The sequence below is a fragment of the Melopsittacus undulatus genome, chromosome 17, assembly GCF_012275295.1.
Source record: "Melopsittacus undulatus isolate bMelUnd1 chromosome 17, bMelUnd1.mat.Z, whole genome shotgun sequence".
Lineage (NCBI taxonomy): Eukaryota > Metazoa > Chordata > Aves > Psittaciformes > Psittaculidae > Melopsittacus > Melopsittacus undulatus.
Window position 1 is genome coordinate 3125195 of NC_047543.1, and position 15181 is coordinate 3140375.

The window sequence follows — 15181 nt, forward strand, 5'->3', positions numbered from 1 at the left end:
CCATGAAGAAGATAACCAGTGGGCTTCTTTCTGTTCCAGAACTGCTAATACAACATGAGACACTAGTACAGTAATCTTTTGTCCCAAGGTAAATTTGCAAGCCTCTTCAATGTTCATGACAACTGCAGCCACAGCTCTTAGGCATCTGGGCTATCCTTTGCTTGCTTCATCCAGCTGTTTTGAAAAATGCACCACTGTCTTCTTATAGGGTCCTAGCTTCTGAGCAAGGACCAAAGCTGTTCCCTCTTCATAGGAATATAGCCAAAATGATTTAGTCACATCCGGAAGTCACAGAGCTGCAGTTCTCATTAGCTCTGTTTTAAAGCCCTCTTCTACAGAATCGGTCTATTCCAAAGAGAGGTTTCTTTTAACAGTTCATATAGTGGTCTTACCAGAACACCATAATCATGTATCTATGTCTGCATCATGCAGTCATTCCCAGGAATGTACAGAACTCCTTGATGGTTGATGGTCGTGGTGTTTGATAAATGGCTTCTTTTCTAGCAGTTCCAACTTCTATGTTCTCCTGTTGTTTCATATCCTAGGTAGGAAACTCAGGTTTGAATTAGTTTGGCCTTTTGTCTGGATACCTGATAATCATTCAGTCCCAGAAAATTCAATAATCCCACCATTAACAAGACATATTCTTCCTTTGTTCCTGTAGCAATTAATAGGTCATTCACATATTGTAACAGAGTCCCTCTGAGTGGGTGGATTCCATGTTTCTAGTTCCAGTGTTAACTGATTTCAAAACTTGTTGGACTGGTTTTAAACCCTTCAGGTAATACTGTCCAAATTAGTTGAGTTTTCCTTACTGTGTCAGGATTTTCCTTATTCAAAAGCCAATAAATTCTGGTTTTCTTTGGCCAATATTAAGCAAAGAAAGAGTCCTTTAAATCCAAGACAGCAAACCATTTGATTATTATTCAATTTAGTAACAAATGCCTATACCCCCCTTCCTTGGCAGTTCTGTAAAGTCAATCTGCCATTGTTGGCCTGGTCCATTTGTTCCCTTTTAGATTTTTCCAGATTGCAGGGTCACTTATATTACTCTCCATTGCCTCCCAGGGCCATCTCTCTCCCCGGTTATTTCCCCCACAAACACAGCAGTTAGTTACATTCAATGCTTTAGCTATATTTTCAGCAAGATTTACAAAGAGATTTTTTAGCAACTGTGGGAATTTCATATTGGACTCCAGTTTCCATTTCATGATAATACATGATGTTGTATTGACTCTTTATATTTTTCTTTGATCTTAATACTAATAATCACATTTGGGTCTTCTTCAGTTCCATATATTTTAAGTCCAATTTTAGTTACTTTTTTTCTGTTTCTAATTTTTCAGTTAAATTTCAGTTAAATTTACTGGCTTGCAGGCACGGGTTGTACAGCTATTCCTGCTATTAAATTTAGTCATATCTCCAGCCTGCAGTATTCCAGCATACACAAGACCATCCTTTTCTTCCACAGAGGTGTGATGACTGATATCTAGCCGTTTGACTAGGTACATCATCAGGATTTATGTGACATTGGTATCCACCTGGGCAAATATATTTTGGTTGGCTAGTGTAGTACCGCCTCTACTCTGAACTTCCACAATTAGTATCTAAATCATCATCTATAATATCACATGCATCAAAAATTATTGACAGTGAGGTACTCAAATTGGTTATAACTTCATTATAACTTATTCCAATTAATCTTCCTTCTGAATTTGCTCTCACTGAGTTTGATTGTATATGCAACTGCCTGTCTTTGTTCCTTTGCATTCATAAAAGGTGTGGTAGATCAGCATTTGAGAGGTTACTCTCCCTTGTCTAGTTGTGGTAATGCATTCACTACAGTTGTGAATGATTTTAGAAGCCACGGCATTTTCCCATATGGTTCCTATCAGAACCGACACCAAAAGAGGTCCGGTCAGGATCATAGTGCTCAGCGGTCACAGCCCCAGGGGTTGCAGCCCTCGGCAGACCTTTTCAGCTGCAGCACCGATTCCCTCCGGTCTTGCCCTCTCTGGTAGCTTAAAGGTATATTCCCCGTCGGCTACTATGGCAGTAGTATTTGACCCACAACAACTGTTCCAATGAGGTGGTAATTTCACACCGAATGCAAAAGAACTGTAATTGATTTCTCAAAAAATTGTTCCTGGTCTCCCCTACGAGTAATAATATGCTTCAAACAATTGGGACACTTAGGTCTAATATACAAATTGCAGTGTTTGCATATAGGACATGGACTGGTACTGGCCCTTATCCTATGGTTTCTTAAAATAATTTCAACTAAATCTGCATTTCCCATATCAAATTTACAGGAGTCAATATGAATTCTCTCAGTTACTTATCCCAAGTCCTCTTGAGGGTCAACTTGGCGTCTCTGGGTTCAGTCACAACTTTTCCATTCTTTTATGGGTCCTTTTACTCAGGACGCATGTGTCCACCTTTTTCAGCAGTTCTTATCGCCATTTCTGGAACTTCAGATGCCCATACTCCCAGATATACTTGATTATGGATTTCTTCTATTTCAGGGGGTGTCCTCCTGTTCGCTTTTCTGTTGAAGATATAAACTCAAAACTGAAATTAACTGATTTTTAACTCTCAATTCCATTTTACCTTCTTTAAATGCTTCTTCTAGTCCTAATATAGATTTTGGAGAATTTAGTATGCATAAATTTATGCATTCTCCTTTGTTTTTCCAATTGTCTGAAAGGGTTTCAGAAAGTTTTTTGTTTGTTTTGCTTTGTTTGTTTTTTTTTCCTTGGTGACCATTAGCTCCCACATCTGTAACAAATTCTTTTCCCTCTGACTTAACTCTGAACAAGTTGCTCCTGTATCCACTAAAATTCTACTTTATTTCCTCTAGTCCCCGGTTTTAATTTAACCAGTAGATCTACTAGGGTAGATTACCCAGGTTCCTGTCAGTCTAGCTCCAATTCAGCCACCGGAGCCATCCCATGCATTTCCCCAGCATTCATCCCACTCAACCACAGGAGCTGCCCGAGCTCCCCTACTTTCCTTCTTGGTTTTCCTTAACTTTAAACATCTTTCCCCAGTATCACGATCTGAACAACATCTCTCCAGCTTAGCTTTCAAGTTTTTCCCTGTCCTTTTCCAAAGCCAAAATTAAGGGATCTGGCGAAGGTATATTAATTTTGCATTCCATCTGTCATATCTGCATACATTACTTAATTCAATTTTCCTTGCCACCTCAAAACCAACATTAATTATAACAATGTATCATAATTAAAAGTTCCATTTTTAGGCCATTTTTCCTGATCTTTTAAACTATACAAAGGCCACCATTGGTTACAATATTTCACCAATGTTTTCTTATTTAGCGAGCCCCCAGAAGACCCTCCCAGTTCCTTCCAATGGGCCAAAATGCAACCTAAAGGACTCTTTTTCAAGATTTCTCCACTCTGCTGATTTCCCATTATCAATCTCGCATTCACACACACACACACACACACACACGGGATCCCACACACACACTCCACACAGCTACAACACTTGAGACAAAGACTAAAATCGTATCAAACAATAGTTATAACCTGCTGCCAACACTAACATCACAAGACGAAAATCATCACTATAACAAGCCACAGAATAGGCACTCCACAGTTACAATACTTGAAACAGAGACACATTTATAGTAGTCTGTCACCAATACCAAAAATCACAAGACCAAAATCACAACTGTAATAAGCCACAATAGAAGTCAAATACCAGTAAAATCCAAAACCCTTCCTATAAGACACCCACTGTGTCTTGCAGGACTTTCTATAAGACACCCACTGTGTCTTGTAGGACCTTAACCACAAGATGCCCACTGCCTCCTGTGATTGTAAACCACAGGACGCCCGCTGCCTCTTGTTTTACACCTTTACCCAAACCACAAGATGCCCACTGCCCCCTGTGTCTGTAAACCACAGGGCGCCCGCTGCCTCTCGTGCGTAAAACCTTTTGTACAAGACACCCACTGTGTCTTGCGGACCCAAACCACAAGATGCTCACTGCCTCCTGTGATTGTAAACCGGTAAAACCTTTTCTACAAGACGCCTACTGCCACTGCGTCTTGCATGACCCAAACCACAAGATGCCCACTGCCTCTTGTGATTGTATACCGGTAAAAACCTTTTCTACAAGACGCCTACTGCCACTGCGTCTTGCATAACCCAAACCACAAGATGCCCACTGCCTCTTGTGATTGTATACCGGTAAAAACCTTTTCTACAAGACGCCTACTGCCACTGCGTCTTGCATAACCCAAACCACAAGATGCCCACTGCCTCTTGTGATTGTATACCGGTAAAAACCTTTCCTACAAGACGCCTACTGCCACTGCGTCTTGCATAACCCAAACCACAAGATGCCCACTGCTTCTTGTGGGTGTATACCAAACGGACGCTAGCAGCCGGGTATACGCCTTTACCCACGAGATTTCCTATCTCGATTTACGGAAGGCTTCCTCACCATGCGTACGCTTACCAAACCAATATACAATGCTTTCTACAAGACGCCTTCTGCCACTGCGTCTTGCAGGATCCCCCCTTAAAATATTAAAGAATACCTTTTCTGAAGATGGTCCTTGTCTGCTCCCGCAGTGATCCGAATGAGTCGAGGGGTCCCTCCAGGAAAAACTCCCGAGGGCCCTAGGGAGCCCTGTCCTCAGCGGGTCCTGCAGCCGAGCAGAGAGGGTCCCATCTGGGGTGCCAAATTGATTCGGAGAAAACTCCATGAACAAACTCGCCAACAGAGTTTCAAGTTGACAAGCAGGTATTCTTTATTACGGCGCCGGGAGACACGGGGGATAGCTCCTCCTAACGTGTGTCCCCGTATTGCTCTACAGGTCATCCTTATATGGTCACTGAGAACATTACATCATTTCCAGAAAGTTTCCCGCATTCATACAAAATATGATGGTGGTTCCCAGCTTAATTAACATTACAGATATAGCAATCATCCTGTTCTTTTACTTATCAATAGGTTTTAACTACTGCCATCCTGGCCATCAGCTAGTCCCAGGTGCTACCCACCCCTTGGTCGTTTTCCATTCTGTTCTTGTCACACCTTTTGTATTGAGGTTCTGAGGACCTGAAACTGCCTTCAGGCAAAACGGTTACTTTTCATTACAAAGCCAAACTTATCATTACTTTAGAACTGATTACATTTTGTGCCTCTTTGTTTCATAAAGCACATGAGCCCCAGGAGCACAGAGCCGGGGGTGGGGGGGGGGTAATCCTGCCCTTGCTGGGGAGGGGGCCATAAACCAAGCAAGTGCCTGCAGCACCCAGCCAGCACCCCCACAGCGGCACAGTGAGGACCAAAGGCAAAGCGGCATGGGAATTGTCCGAACAGCCAGATTCCAAAGGTCAGGAAATGTGGGATGTCGTCAGTGTGTTTCTTAATTATCGTTATCCTTTAATTCATTTGTTGGAAGCACTGCACCCCCAGCACGGATGGGACAGCAGCACCATGGCTGCAGCCCAGCCCCAGGCTCCAGGCACTGGGAATGGGCTTGGGAAGGGTCCCCACTGGGGCCTCTTCTGTTCCTCTCCCCCATCCCCAAGCTGGGGCTGGACGAGGGGCTCGAAGCGTGTTGGGGGGCTCTGTTTGTCTCGACTTTGACACCCCTTTTCTCCTTGTAAATAGGTCAAAATGGACCGAGGGAGGCAGCTGAGGTGCCTCGGTTGGGGTCTGTGGGGGGCTCGGGGCGGGGGGTGTTTTGTTTTCTGTTCTTTCCTATATGGTACAAACCAAACTGCTCTGTATGTCTGCATCCTGTGCGACGTTTTAATGTCTTGTAATATATTCGGATATTCATATATTGTTATTGGTTAAACATTTGTATAACTATACAGCTTTGTAAATGTAATAAATGCTGCAGAACTGTCCTTCCCTCCATCGGCCTGCACAGCTGCAGCCACCCGGTTCCTGCATCCTGCAACCCCAGGGCTTGGTAGTGGGGCCAGGCTTCTTTAATGATGAGCTGCATGAGGGGATCAAGTGCACACTCTGTTGGGTGAGAGCCTTGATGTGCCGGAGGGGAGGAAGGCTCTGTGCACGGATCTGGATCAATGGGGCTGATTGTATGAGGTTCAATAAGGCTCAGTGCTGGGTAATGTGATGGTTTTAAAGGTCCTTCCCAACCCGGTTGTCCCGTTATCCATTGGGTTATTCCTCAGTGGGGCTGAAGGCAAAGCTGCTGCCCCCTCCCAGCGATGGGAGCTCAGCATCTCCCGTTTATCCACACCGATCATCCCGAGCGCGGAGCAGGGGGTCAGAGCCGGGGGGGCAGCGGAGCCCCCTGCACCGCCTCCCCTTTGTGGGTGCCGTCGCAGTACGGGGGGGTCCGGGTGCGTTTGCAGCCGCAGAGCCAGACCCTCGCGTCCTCCTCCGGGGTGAAGCGCAGCGGGGCCAGTCCCGGCGCCGCCGTCTTGTGGGCACCGTCGCAGAACGGCTGCAAAGCGAAGGGGGGGGGGCATCAGGGGACCCGCATCGGGGACCTCCCCCCCAAAACCTCCTCCCTGGGTCCCCATCCCGGACCTGGCGCTTGCTGTGCCCGCAGGAGCACCACGCGTACGTCCTGCCCGCCTGCAGCTCCACCGCGAACGGCTCCTTCGCGGCCACCACCGGCTGCGCAGAGCCCGAGCTCCTCCGCATCAATGGGACCCGAACCCAGCCCGGGGGGGCCTGGAACCGGCGGAGCCCCCCCCAACCCTCCGCTCTCACCAGCATCACCAGCGCGGCCGCGCTCGGCAGCCGCATGGCCCCGGTCACCTCCACCGGCAGCGGCTCCTCCTCCCGGCCCCGCCGGAAGAGACGGGGCGGGCTCGGGGGAAGGCTCCTCCCGGTGTCCCCCCCCCTCGGGGAGCTCGGTCCCGGCCCTTTGGGGTGCCCCTATTTCCCATGATTCCCAGCTTCTGCTTCCCCCTGCTCCCTGCCCTCCATCCCTCATCCCCATCCCTCCCCATGGACACGAAGCATCCTCTCTATGGGAAAATAGGGCAAGTTTATTGAATCTCAAGGGAACTTCAGACTCTTGAACTCATCTTCCCCAGTAGATCCTGCAGCAGCTCCTGCACCCGACTGGTGAACTCCACCAGCACCCGAAGTGGAAAGGAGCAGAAGCCAGAGATGCTTGAGCCTGTGGGTGTCAGCATCGTCTCCTGGGTGGGAGGAGGGGAGGCGTGCTGGGGGCTCCATCTCGGGAGTGCTGCAGAGGCTCCCCCGGAGCGGTACATCCCCAGCTGGTACAGGATCCAGTCGTGGAAGTGCTGTGTGGAGGTGTAGATCCCTGGTTTCTTGGCCCTGGCGCAGCCATGGCCCCAGCTTGTCACCCCCACAACCCAGAAGAAGTTGGAGCGCTTGTCCCGGCACATGAGGGGACCACCACTGTCACCCTATGGAGGAGAAGGAGAGAGGGTGAGGATGGGGATGGATCACCATGGCAATGCCGGAGGGGATGGCATCTGTCAGCCTAGGGGGATGGAAGGGTTCTTCTTCATCCTTTGGGTGTGAAGAGGGAGCTTCTGCATGGATTCAAGCCATAGGATGAGGGGTGATGGCTTCCAAGTGGAACAGGGGAGTTTGGGTAGGAGATAAGGAGAAGCTGTTTCCTAGGAGGGTGGTGGGAGCCTGGGATGGGTTGGATGGAGAAGGATGGATGTTGCTTGGAGCAACCTGCTCTAATCGAAGGCATCCCTGCACCTTGCTTTGAACTGGATGCTTTAAGCTCCTTCCCAGTCTAACCCATTCCATGAATCCATGCTCATGATATGGTTTAGTGCTGGAATCTCAATGCTCTTTAAAGCTCCAACCTCTACAGTCCCTGCACAGGGATGATGGACCAGGAGCTGGATGCGCTTGCGAAGCTGGGATAAAGGGGGACGCAGAGCAAGGCCCTGCAGATGGGAGAGGAGAAGGGAGCCTCAGTGGCACATCCCTACCTGGCAGGTGTCGATGCCACCCTGTGGGTACCCAGCACACAGGTTGTGTCTCTGGAGAGCCCCTTGGTACCATTGGCTGCTGTTGCAGAGGCTGATGTCCATGAGGCGGACCCTGGCCTCCTGCAGGACGGATCGGGACGATGCCCCCGCTGTGGGGACACAAAGGGGGTCAGGATGGGGGAGAAGGGATGGATTTGGGGGTTCTGGGGGCTGAGAAGCTAAATGGGAGTCATCAATAACATCCCCCCCTATCCCCCCCATGGCCTGGGCTGCATCCCCTTTGCTCTGCATCCTCAACATAAGGAGGACATGGAGGGACCTTCAGCGAAGGGACAAGGGGTGATGGGTTCCAACTGAACCAGGATGCTGAGGTTGGAGAGAAGGAAGTGGCAGGACACTGGGATGGGTTGGATGGAGAAGGCTGGGATGCTCCATCCCCAGTTGGAGCAACCTCCAATAGGCCTGGATGAGCTTTACCCTCCCTTCCATCCCATTCCATGAATCCATGACCCGGCATTCCAAGGCCAACGGGGCCGTCGGGCACTCACTTCTGGCCTCCCTCGCGCCCCATCCGCTGACGATGCACTCAGAGAGCTGGGATACTCTGACCGTCGCATCGGGCACGCAGGCGAGCTGCACGTGGTACCCGCACTGCACCGGCTGGTCCAGCTCCATCAAGGCGATGTCGAAGCCGCTGGTGACGTTGTAGTAATACTCATGGACAATGACCTGCCGGATCCAGCGCTTCTGGGTCTCGGAAGTGGCCACAGACAGGTCAGTGAGTCCGACCAGCACGAACCACTCCGTGCTGAAGCTGGGAGGGAATGGAAGAGCAGGGATTGAAGCCGGAGGACAAGGGGTGATGGGTTCCATCGGGGAATTGCAGGTTGGAGATAAGGAAGGGATTCCCTACGAGGGTGCTGGGACACTGGGATGGCATGGATGGAGAAGGTTTGCATGCTCCATCCCTGGCAGTGCTCAAGGCCAGCTTGGAGCAAGCTGCTCTATGGAAGGCACCCCTGCCCTTGGCAAGGGGTTGGAAGTGGATGATCCCAAGCTCCTTTCCAGCCCAACCCATTCCATGACTCATTCCATCCCATTCCATTCAAACCCATTCTATTCCATTCTATGGAGAAGAGGGGTGGGAAGGAGACACATTCCTGCTGCTTCCCAAAGGAAAGCACTGCCCCAGCGTGCCTTGGGCTCAAGGGATGTCAAGCTGGAAGCTGCCTTCTCCTGAGTGCACTTCCCAGTGCATCCAGGATGGGGAAGGGGATGGGATGGGAGCTGCTCCTTGGCTATTCCCTATGGCTGGAACCCCTTGTTCTACTTACTTTTGCCCAATAAAGCAGTGAGCAGCCGTGAGGACCCACTGGGAGGTGATGAGGGACCCCCCGCAGATGTGTGCGTAGCCGGTGGGCCTGGGGATATTGATGCTGACCATCCATGGCCAGGCACCCTCGTGTGCATTCACGCCTCCGACAACACGTGACGTCCCATAATAATCAGCCATGGGACGGTATCCGCAGGTCCCTCTGGAAGCAGAAGCCCAACACTTGATGGTTAGGGATGAAGAGCGAGCATCGTCCCACCCATTGGATGCTGCAGGGACAAGGGATCCTATGGAGTGCCCCATAGCTGCGCCGTGACCCTGCGTGGGGTGATGGCAAGGAAGTGGGGCTCCCCTATTCCCACCACCCCAGTGGGGTGACCATGGTTGGGAGCAGCAGCATCTCCCTATGGAATAGCAGGAGCCCCGGAGCCTGGTGCCACTCACCCACAGCTGTCCCAGTAGCCATGCACCATCCAGGGCAAGGAGAGCAGGACGAGGACATGGAGCAAGGCTGCCCCTTCCATTGCCACTAAAGGTGACACCAAGATGGTGCTACCAAGGAGGTGACAACAAGATGGTTCTACCAAGGAACTGCAGCCCAGGAGCCACCACCAAGGAGCCACAAACACGGAGCTGCAACCACGAAGCTGCCACTAAGGACCCGCAACCACCACTGCTCCCAAAGTGCAACTGCCCCAGGGATATGGGTGCTGGATGCAGGTCCCTTGGTGCTGGGGCTGATGTCATAGAGAGGCAGGTTCCATGGGGGTTTCCATGGGGGGGAAGGGTGGGGGAGTCTGTGGCTTGTTCCATGGGGGGGGGTGCATGGGAATATGGGGGGTTCTGATGGGCTTGGGGTAATCTGAATCCCTATGTGATGCCCTGGAGCTCTGTGGGATGTTCTGGGGCCCTGTGGGATGCTCTGCTTGTGGGATGCTGTTAACCCCTATGGGATGCTGTGAAACCCTATGACATGCTCTGCTTGTGGGATACTCTGCGTCCCTGTGGGATGCTCTGAATCCCTATGGGATGCTCTGCTTGTGGGATGATCTGAATCCCTGTGGGATGCTCTGAATCCCTATGGGATGATCTGAATCCCTATGGGATGCTCTGCTTGTGGGATGTTCTGGAGCTCCATTGTGCCACCAGCTCCTTCCTAAGATCCTAAGATCCATGCACCAGAGAACATCCACACTGCAGCACAGAGGTGTGGGATCATGGAGTCATGGAATTATGGAGTCATGGAATGGGTTGGGTTGAAGGCACCTCAAAGCTCATCCAGCTCCAACCCATGCCCTGGGTAGGGACACCTTCCACAGAGCAGGATGCTCCAAGCCCCATCCAACCATGCCCACTTCCAGAAACACCCCACAAATCCCATTCCTTCTGCCCCAATCCCATTCCAATCCCTTCTTTCCTCCCGACCCCTCCCCCCCAAATTCCATGGGTTTGGCACCAATTGAACTTGCACCCCCCCCCAAAAACAGGCTTTTAACAGCAACCTGGGCTCATTCCACCTCTTTTTGGCCCAAAGCAGAGCCTGGGAATCGGCTTTTGGGGCAGCAGCCATGTCCTTGGATCCAGGCCTGTGCAGAGGCTCGTGTTGCCACATCCCACTCCAGGCTCTGGCATTTAAGGATGACACCTTCACCACCCCTTGGTCGCCAAAACCCGGGATTTTGGGTGCTTTTCAGGGCCAGAAAGTGGCAGTTTTGGGATCCATTTGGGATAAATCCTCACCAGGGACCTTGCACCATGGGGATGCTGCTTCTGCTCCCTGCATCCCTCACCCTTGTGGTCCCTTGGGCACCTTCCTGGTATTTTGGAGGGCTCCCATGTGCCTGATTGAGACTTTGGGTGCTCCCCATCTGCTCCCATTGCCCTTTGGGGTGCCCCCATCCATCTCTGGGTGCTCCCCATCATGCCCGTGTGTAAATCCAAACTGGATAATGTTAAGAAATTGAAGACAAATGATGCTTTATTGATTCGTGCATTTGGGTTCTCCCCTCTCATGGCCCCTTTCTGTTTTGCTCACGTGTTTCTTACAATTTGGGGTGTCCCCTCTGTCCCTGCTTGACCTGTGTAATGAACATAACCCCCCACTACTCCAGGCAGCATTATCACAGTAAGATTAGTCTGGTTTGAAGTCACTTGAACCTCTGTAACATGCAGCACACCAGGGAATCCTACACACCATGTAACAGGCCACAATAAATAATGGGGGATTTAACAAATGTGCCCCCTGTACTCATCCAAAACTCATGGTCACACAGAATACAACAGATATTGCAGATTTTGCACCCTTCACCCCATGGAAACCCCCATGGAACCTGCCTCTCTATGACATCAGCCCCAGCACCAAGGGACCTGCATCCAGCACCCGTATCCCTGGGGCAGTTGCACTTTGGGAGCAGTGGTGGTTGCGGGTCCTTAGTGGCAGCTTCGTGGTTGCAGCTCCGTGTCTGTGGCTCCTTGGTGCAGCTCCTGGGCTGCAGTTCCTTGGTAGAACCATCTTGGTGTCACATCCTTGGTAGCACCATCTTGGTGTCACCTCCTTGGTGTCACCTTTAGTGGCAATGGAAGGGGCAGCCTTGCTCCGTGTCCTCGCCCTGCTCTCCTTGTCCTGGATGGTGCATGGCTACTGGGACAGCTGTGGGTGAGTGGCACCAGGCTCCGGGGCTCCTGCTATTCCATAGGGAGATGCTGCTGCTCCCAACCATGGTCACACCAATGGGATGGTGGGAATGGGGGAGCCCCACTTCCTTGCCATCACCCCACGCAGGGTCACGGCGCAGCTATGGGGCACTCCATAGGGTCCCTTGTCCCTGCAGCATCCAATGGGTGGGACGATGCTCGCTCTTCATCCCTAACCATCAAGTGTTGGGCTTCTGCTTCCAGAGGGACCTGCGGATACCGTCCCATGGCTGATTATTATGGGACGTCACGTGTTGTTGGGGGCGTGAATGCACACGAGGGTGCCTGGCCATGGATGGTCAGCATCAATATCCCCAGGCCCACCGGCTACGCACACATCTGCGGGGGGTCCCTCATCACCTCCCAGTGGGTCCTCACGGCTGCTCACTGCTTTATTGGGCAAAAGTAAGTAGAACAAGGGGTTCCAGCCATAGGGAATAGCCAAGGAGCAGCTCCCATCCCATCCCCTTCCCCATCCTGGATGCACTGGGAAGTGCACTCAGGAGAAGGCAGCTTCCAGCTTGACATCCCTTGAGCCCAAGGCACGCTGTGGCAGTGCTTTCCTTTGGGAAGCAGCAGGAATGTGTCTCCTTCCCACCCCTCTTCTCCATAGAATGGAATAGAATGGGTTTGAATGGAATGGGATGGAATGGGCCATGGAATGGGTTGGGCTGGAAAGGAGCTTGGGATCATCCACTTCCAACCCCTTGCCAAGGGCAGGGGTGCCTTCCATAGAGCAGCTTGCTCCAAGCTGGCCTTGAGCACTGCCAGGGATGGAGCATGCAAACCTTCTCCATCCATGCCATCCCAGTGTCCCAGCACCCTCGTAGGGAATCCCTTCCTTATCTCCAACCTGCAATTTCCCGTTGGAACCCATCACCCCTTGTCCTCCGGCTTCAATCCCTGCTCTTCCATTCCCTCCCAGCTTCAGCACGGAGTGGTTCGTGCTGGTCGGACTCACTGACCTGTCTGTGGCCACATCCGAGACCCAGAAGCGCTGGATCCGGCAGGTCATTGTCCATGAGTATTACTACAACGTCTCCAGTGGCTTCGACATTGCCTTGATGGAGCTGGACCAGCCGGTGCAGTGCGGGTACCACGTGCAGCTCGCCTGCGTGCCCGATGCGACGGTCAGAGTATCCCAGCTCTCTGAGTGCATCGTCAGCGGATGGGGCGCAAGGGAGGCCAGAAGTGAGTGCCCGACGGCCCCGTTGGCCTTGGAATGCCGGGTCATGGATTCATGGAATGGGATGGAAGGGAGGGTAAAGCTCATCCAGGCCTATTGGAGGTTGCTCCAACTGGGGATGGAGCATCCCAGCCTTCTCCATCCAACCCATCCCAGTGTCCCGCCACTTCCTTCTCTCCAACCTGAGCATCCCTGGTTCAGTTGGAACCCATCACCCCTTGTCCCTTCGCTGAAGGTCCCTCCATGTCCTCCTTATGTTGAGGATGCAGAGCAAAGGGGATGCAGCCCAGGCCATGGGGGGGCGGGGAGGGGGGGGGTTATTGATGACTCCCATTTAGCTTCTCAGCCCCCAGAACCCCCAAATCCATCCCTTCTCCCCCATCCTGACCGCCTTTGTGTCCCCACAGCGGGGGCATCGTCCCGATCCGTCCTGCAGGAGGCCAGGGTCCGCCTCATGGACATCAGCCTCTGCAACAGCAGCCAATGGTACCAAGGGGCTCTCCAGAGACACAACCTGTGTGCTGGGTACCCACAGGGTGGCATCGACACCTGCCAGGTAGGGATGTGCCACTGAGGCTCCCTTCTCCTCTCCCATCTGCAGGGCCTTGCTCTGCGTCCCCCTTTATCCCAGCTTCGCAAGCGCATCCAGCTCCTGGTCCATCATCCCTGCGCAGGGACCGTAGAGGTTGGAGCTTTAAAGAGCATTGAGATTCCAGCACTAAACCATATCATGAGCATGGATTCATGGAATGGGTTAGACTGGGAAGGAGCTTAAAGCATCCAGTTCAAAGCAAGGTGCAGGGATGCCTTCGATTAGAGCAGGTTGCTCCAAGCAACATCCATCCTTCTCCATCCAACCCATCCCAGGCTTCCACCACCCTCCTAGGAAACAGCTTCTCCTTATCTCCTACCCAAACTCCCCTGTTCCACTTGGAAGCCATCACCCCTCATCCTATGGCTTGAATCCATGCAGAAGCTCCCTCTTCACACCCAAAGGATGAAGAAGAACCCTTCCATCCCCCTAGGGTGACAGATGCCATCCCCTCCGGCATTGCCATGGCGACCCATCCCCATCCTCACCCTCTCTCCTTCTCCTCCATAGGGTGACAGTGGTGGTCCCCTCATGTGCCGGGACAAGCGCTCCAACTTCTTCTGGGTTGTGGGGGTGACGAGCTGGGGCCACGGCTGCGCCAGGGCCAAGAAACCAGGGATCTACACCTCCACACAGCACTTCCACGACTGGATCCTGTACCAGCTGGGGATGTACCGCTCCGGGGGAGCCTCTGCATCACTCCCGAGATGGAGCCCCCAGCACGTCTCCCCTCCTTCCACCCAGGAGACGATGCTGACACCCACAGGCTCAAGCACCACTGGCTTCTGCTCCTTTCCACTTCGGGTGCTGGTGGAATTCACCAGTCGGGTGCAGGAGCTGCTGCAGGATCTACTGGGGAAGATGAGTTCAAGAGTCTGAAGTTCCCTTGAGATTCAATAAACTTGCCCTATTTTCCCATAGAGATGATGCTTCGTGTCCATGGGGAGGGATGGGGATGAGGGATGGAGGGCAGGGAGCAGTGGGAAGCAGAAGCTGGGAATCATGGAATCAACCAGGTTGCAAAAGACCTTCAGGAGCATCAAGTCCAATCCCTGCCCTACCATTAAACCATGCTATGAAGAGGGATGGGGGACAGCTTCCATTAGACCAGGTTGCTCCAAGCCCCATCCATCCTTCTCTATCTAGCCCATCCCAGTGTCCCAATACCACCTCTTCCTGATCTTCAACCTCAACTTCCCTTTTGTGGTTGGAACCCATCACCCCTTGTCCTACGGCTCCAATCCATGCTGACGGCTTCTCTCCACACCCAAATGATGAAGGAGAACCCAACCTTCCATGTCTCTGCTTCATCCCTGCATCCACCTGGAGCATCCCACTCCATTTCTGCATCCATCTGGAGCATCCCACTTCCAGGCTTGGGATTTCCCAGTATTTCCCCCCTGGCTCTTCGGCTGTGGGAGCAGAGGCCA

General features: G+C 52.1%; 3 protein-coding genes across 3 annotated transcripts; 1 reads left to right on the forward strand and 2 right to left on the reverse strand.

Moving 5' to 3' along the window:
• Positions 1-5770: 5770 nt before the first annotated feature.
• CISD3 (CDGSH iron sulfur domain 3) lies at positions 5771-6803 on the reverse strand. The gene is made up of 2 exons (XM_034070261.1): positions 6544-6803; positions 5771-6457 (listed from the first exon to the last, which is right to left on the reverse strand). Exons 1-2 carry the CDS (start codon positions 6763-6765, stop codon positions 6278-6280), a joined length of 402 nt encoding a protein of 133 aa, XP_033926152.1. The 5' UTR covers positions 6766-6803; the 3' UTR covers positions 5771-6277.
• Positions 6804-7031: 228 nt separating this feature from the next.
• On the reverse strand, positions 7032-9803 carry LOC101872932 (acrosin-like). Its single transcript, XM_034070305.1, has 5 exons — positions 9724-9803; positions 9281-9481; positions 8495-8760; positions 7947-8095; positions 7032-7400 (listed from the first exon to the last, which is right to left on the reverse strand). The coding sequence occupies exons 1-5, from the start codon at positions 9801-9803 to the stop codon at positions 7032-7034; spliced, it is 1065 nt and encodes a 354-aa protein (XP_033926196.1).
• Positions 9804-11855: 2052 nt separating this feature from the next.
• Positions 11856-14630, forward strand: LOC117437100 (acrosin-like). Its single transcript, XM_034070306.1, has 5 exons — positions 11856-11935; positions 12178-12378; positions 12899-13164; positions 13567-13715; positions 14262-14630. Exons 1-5 carry the CDS (start codon positions 11856-11858, stop codon positions 14628-14630), a joined length of 1065 nt encoding a protein of 354 aa, XP_033926197.1.
• Positions 14631-15181: the final 551 nt, after the last annotated feature.

Bases quoted from the DNA above. Each gene is read 5' to 3' on its own strand.
- LOC101872932 (XM_034070305.1), bottom strand. From the start codon at position 9,803: ATGGAAGGGGCAGCCTTGCTCCATGTCCTCGTCCTGCTCTCCTTGCCC. The intron at 9,482-9,723 runs GTGAGTGGCACC...TTCTGCTTCCAG, and splicing joins GGCTACTGGGACAGCTGTGG to AGGGACCTGCGGATACCGTC. The intron at 8,096-8,494 runs GTGAGTGCCCGA...GTGTCCCCACAG, and splicing joins GGGCGCGAGGGAGGCCAGAA to CGGGGGCATCGTCCCGATCC.
- LOC117437100 (XM_034070306.1), top strand. From the start codon at position 11,856: ATGGAAGGGGCAGCCTTGCTCCGTGTCCTCGCCCTGCTCTCCTTGTCC. The intron at 12,379-12,898 runs GTAAGTAGAACA...ATTCCCTCCCAG, and splicing joins CACTGCTTTATTGGGCAAAA to CTTCAGCACGGAGTGGTTCG. The intron at 13,165-13,566 runs GTGAGTGCCCGA...GTGTCCCCACAG, and splicing joins GGGCGCAAGGGAGGCCAGAA to CGGGGGCATCGTCCCGATCC.
- CISD3 (XM_034070261.1), bottom strand. From the start codon at position 6,765: ATGCGGCTGCCGAGCGCGGCCGCGCTGGTGATGCTGGTGAGAGCGGAG. The intron at 6,458-6,543 runs GTCCGGGATGGG...TTCGCTTTGCAG, and splicing joins GCGGGCACAGCAAGCGCCAG to CCGTTCTGCGACGGTGCCCA.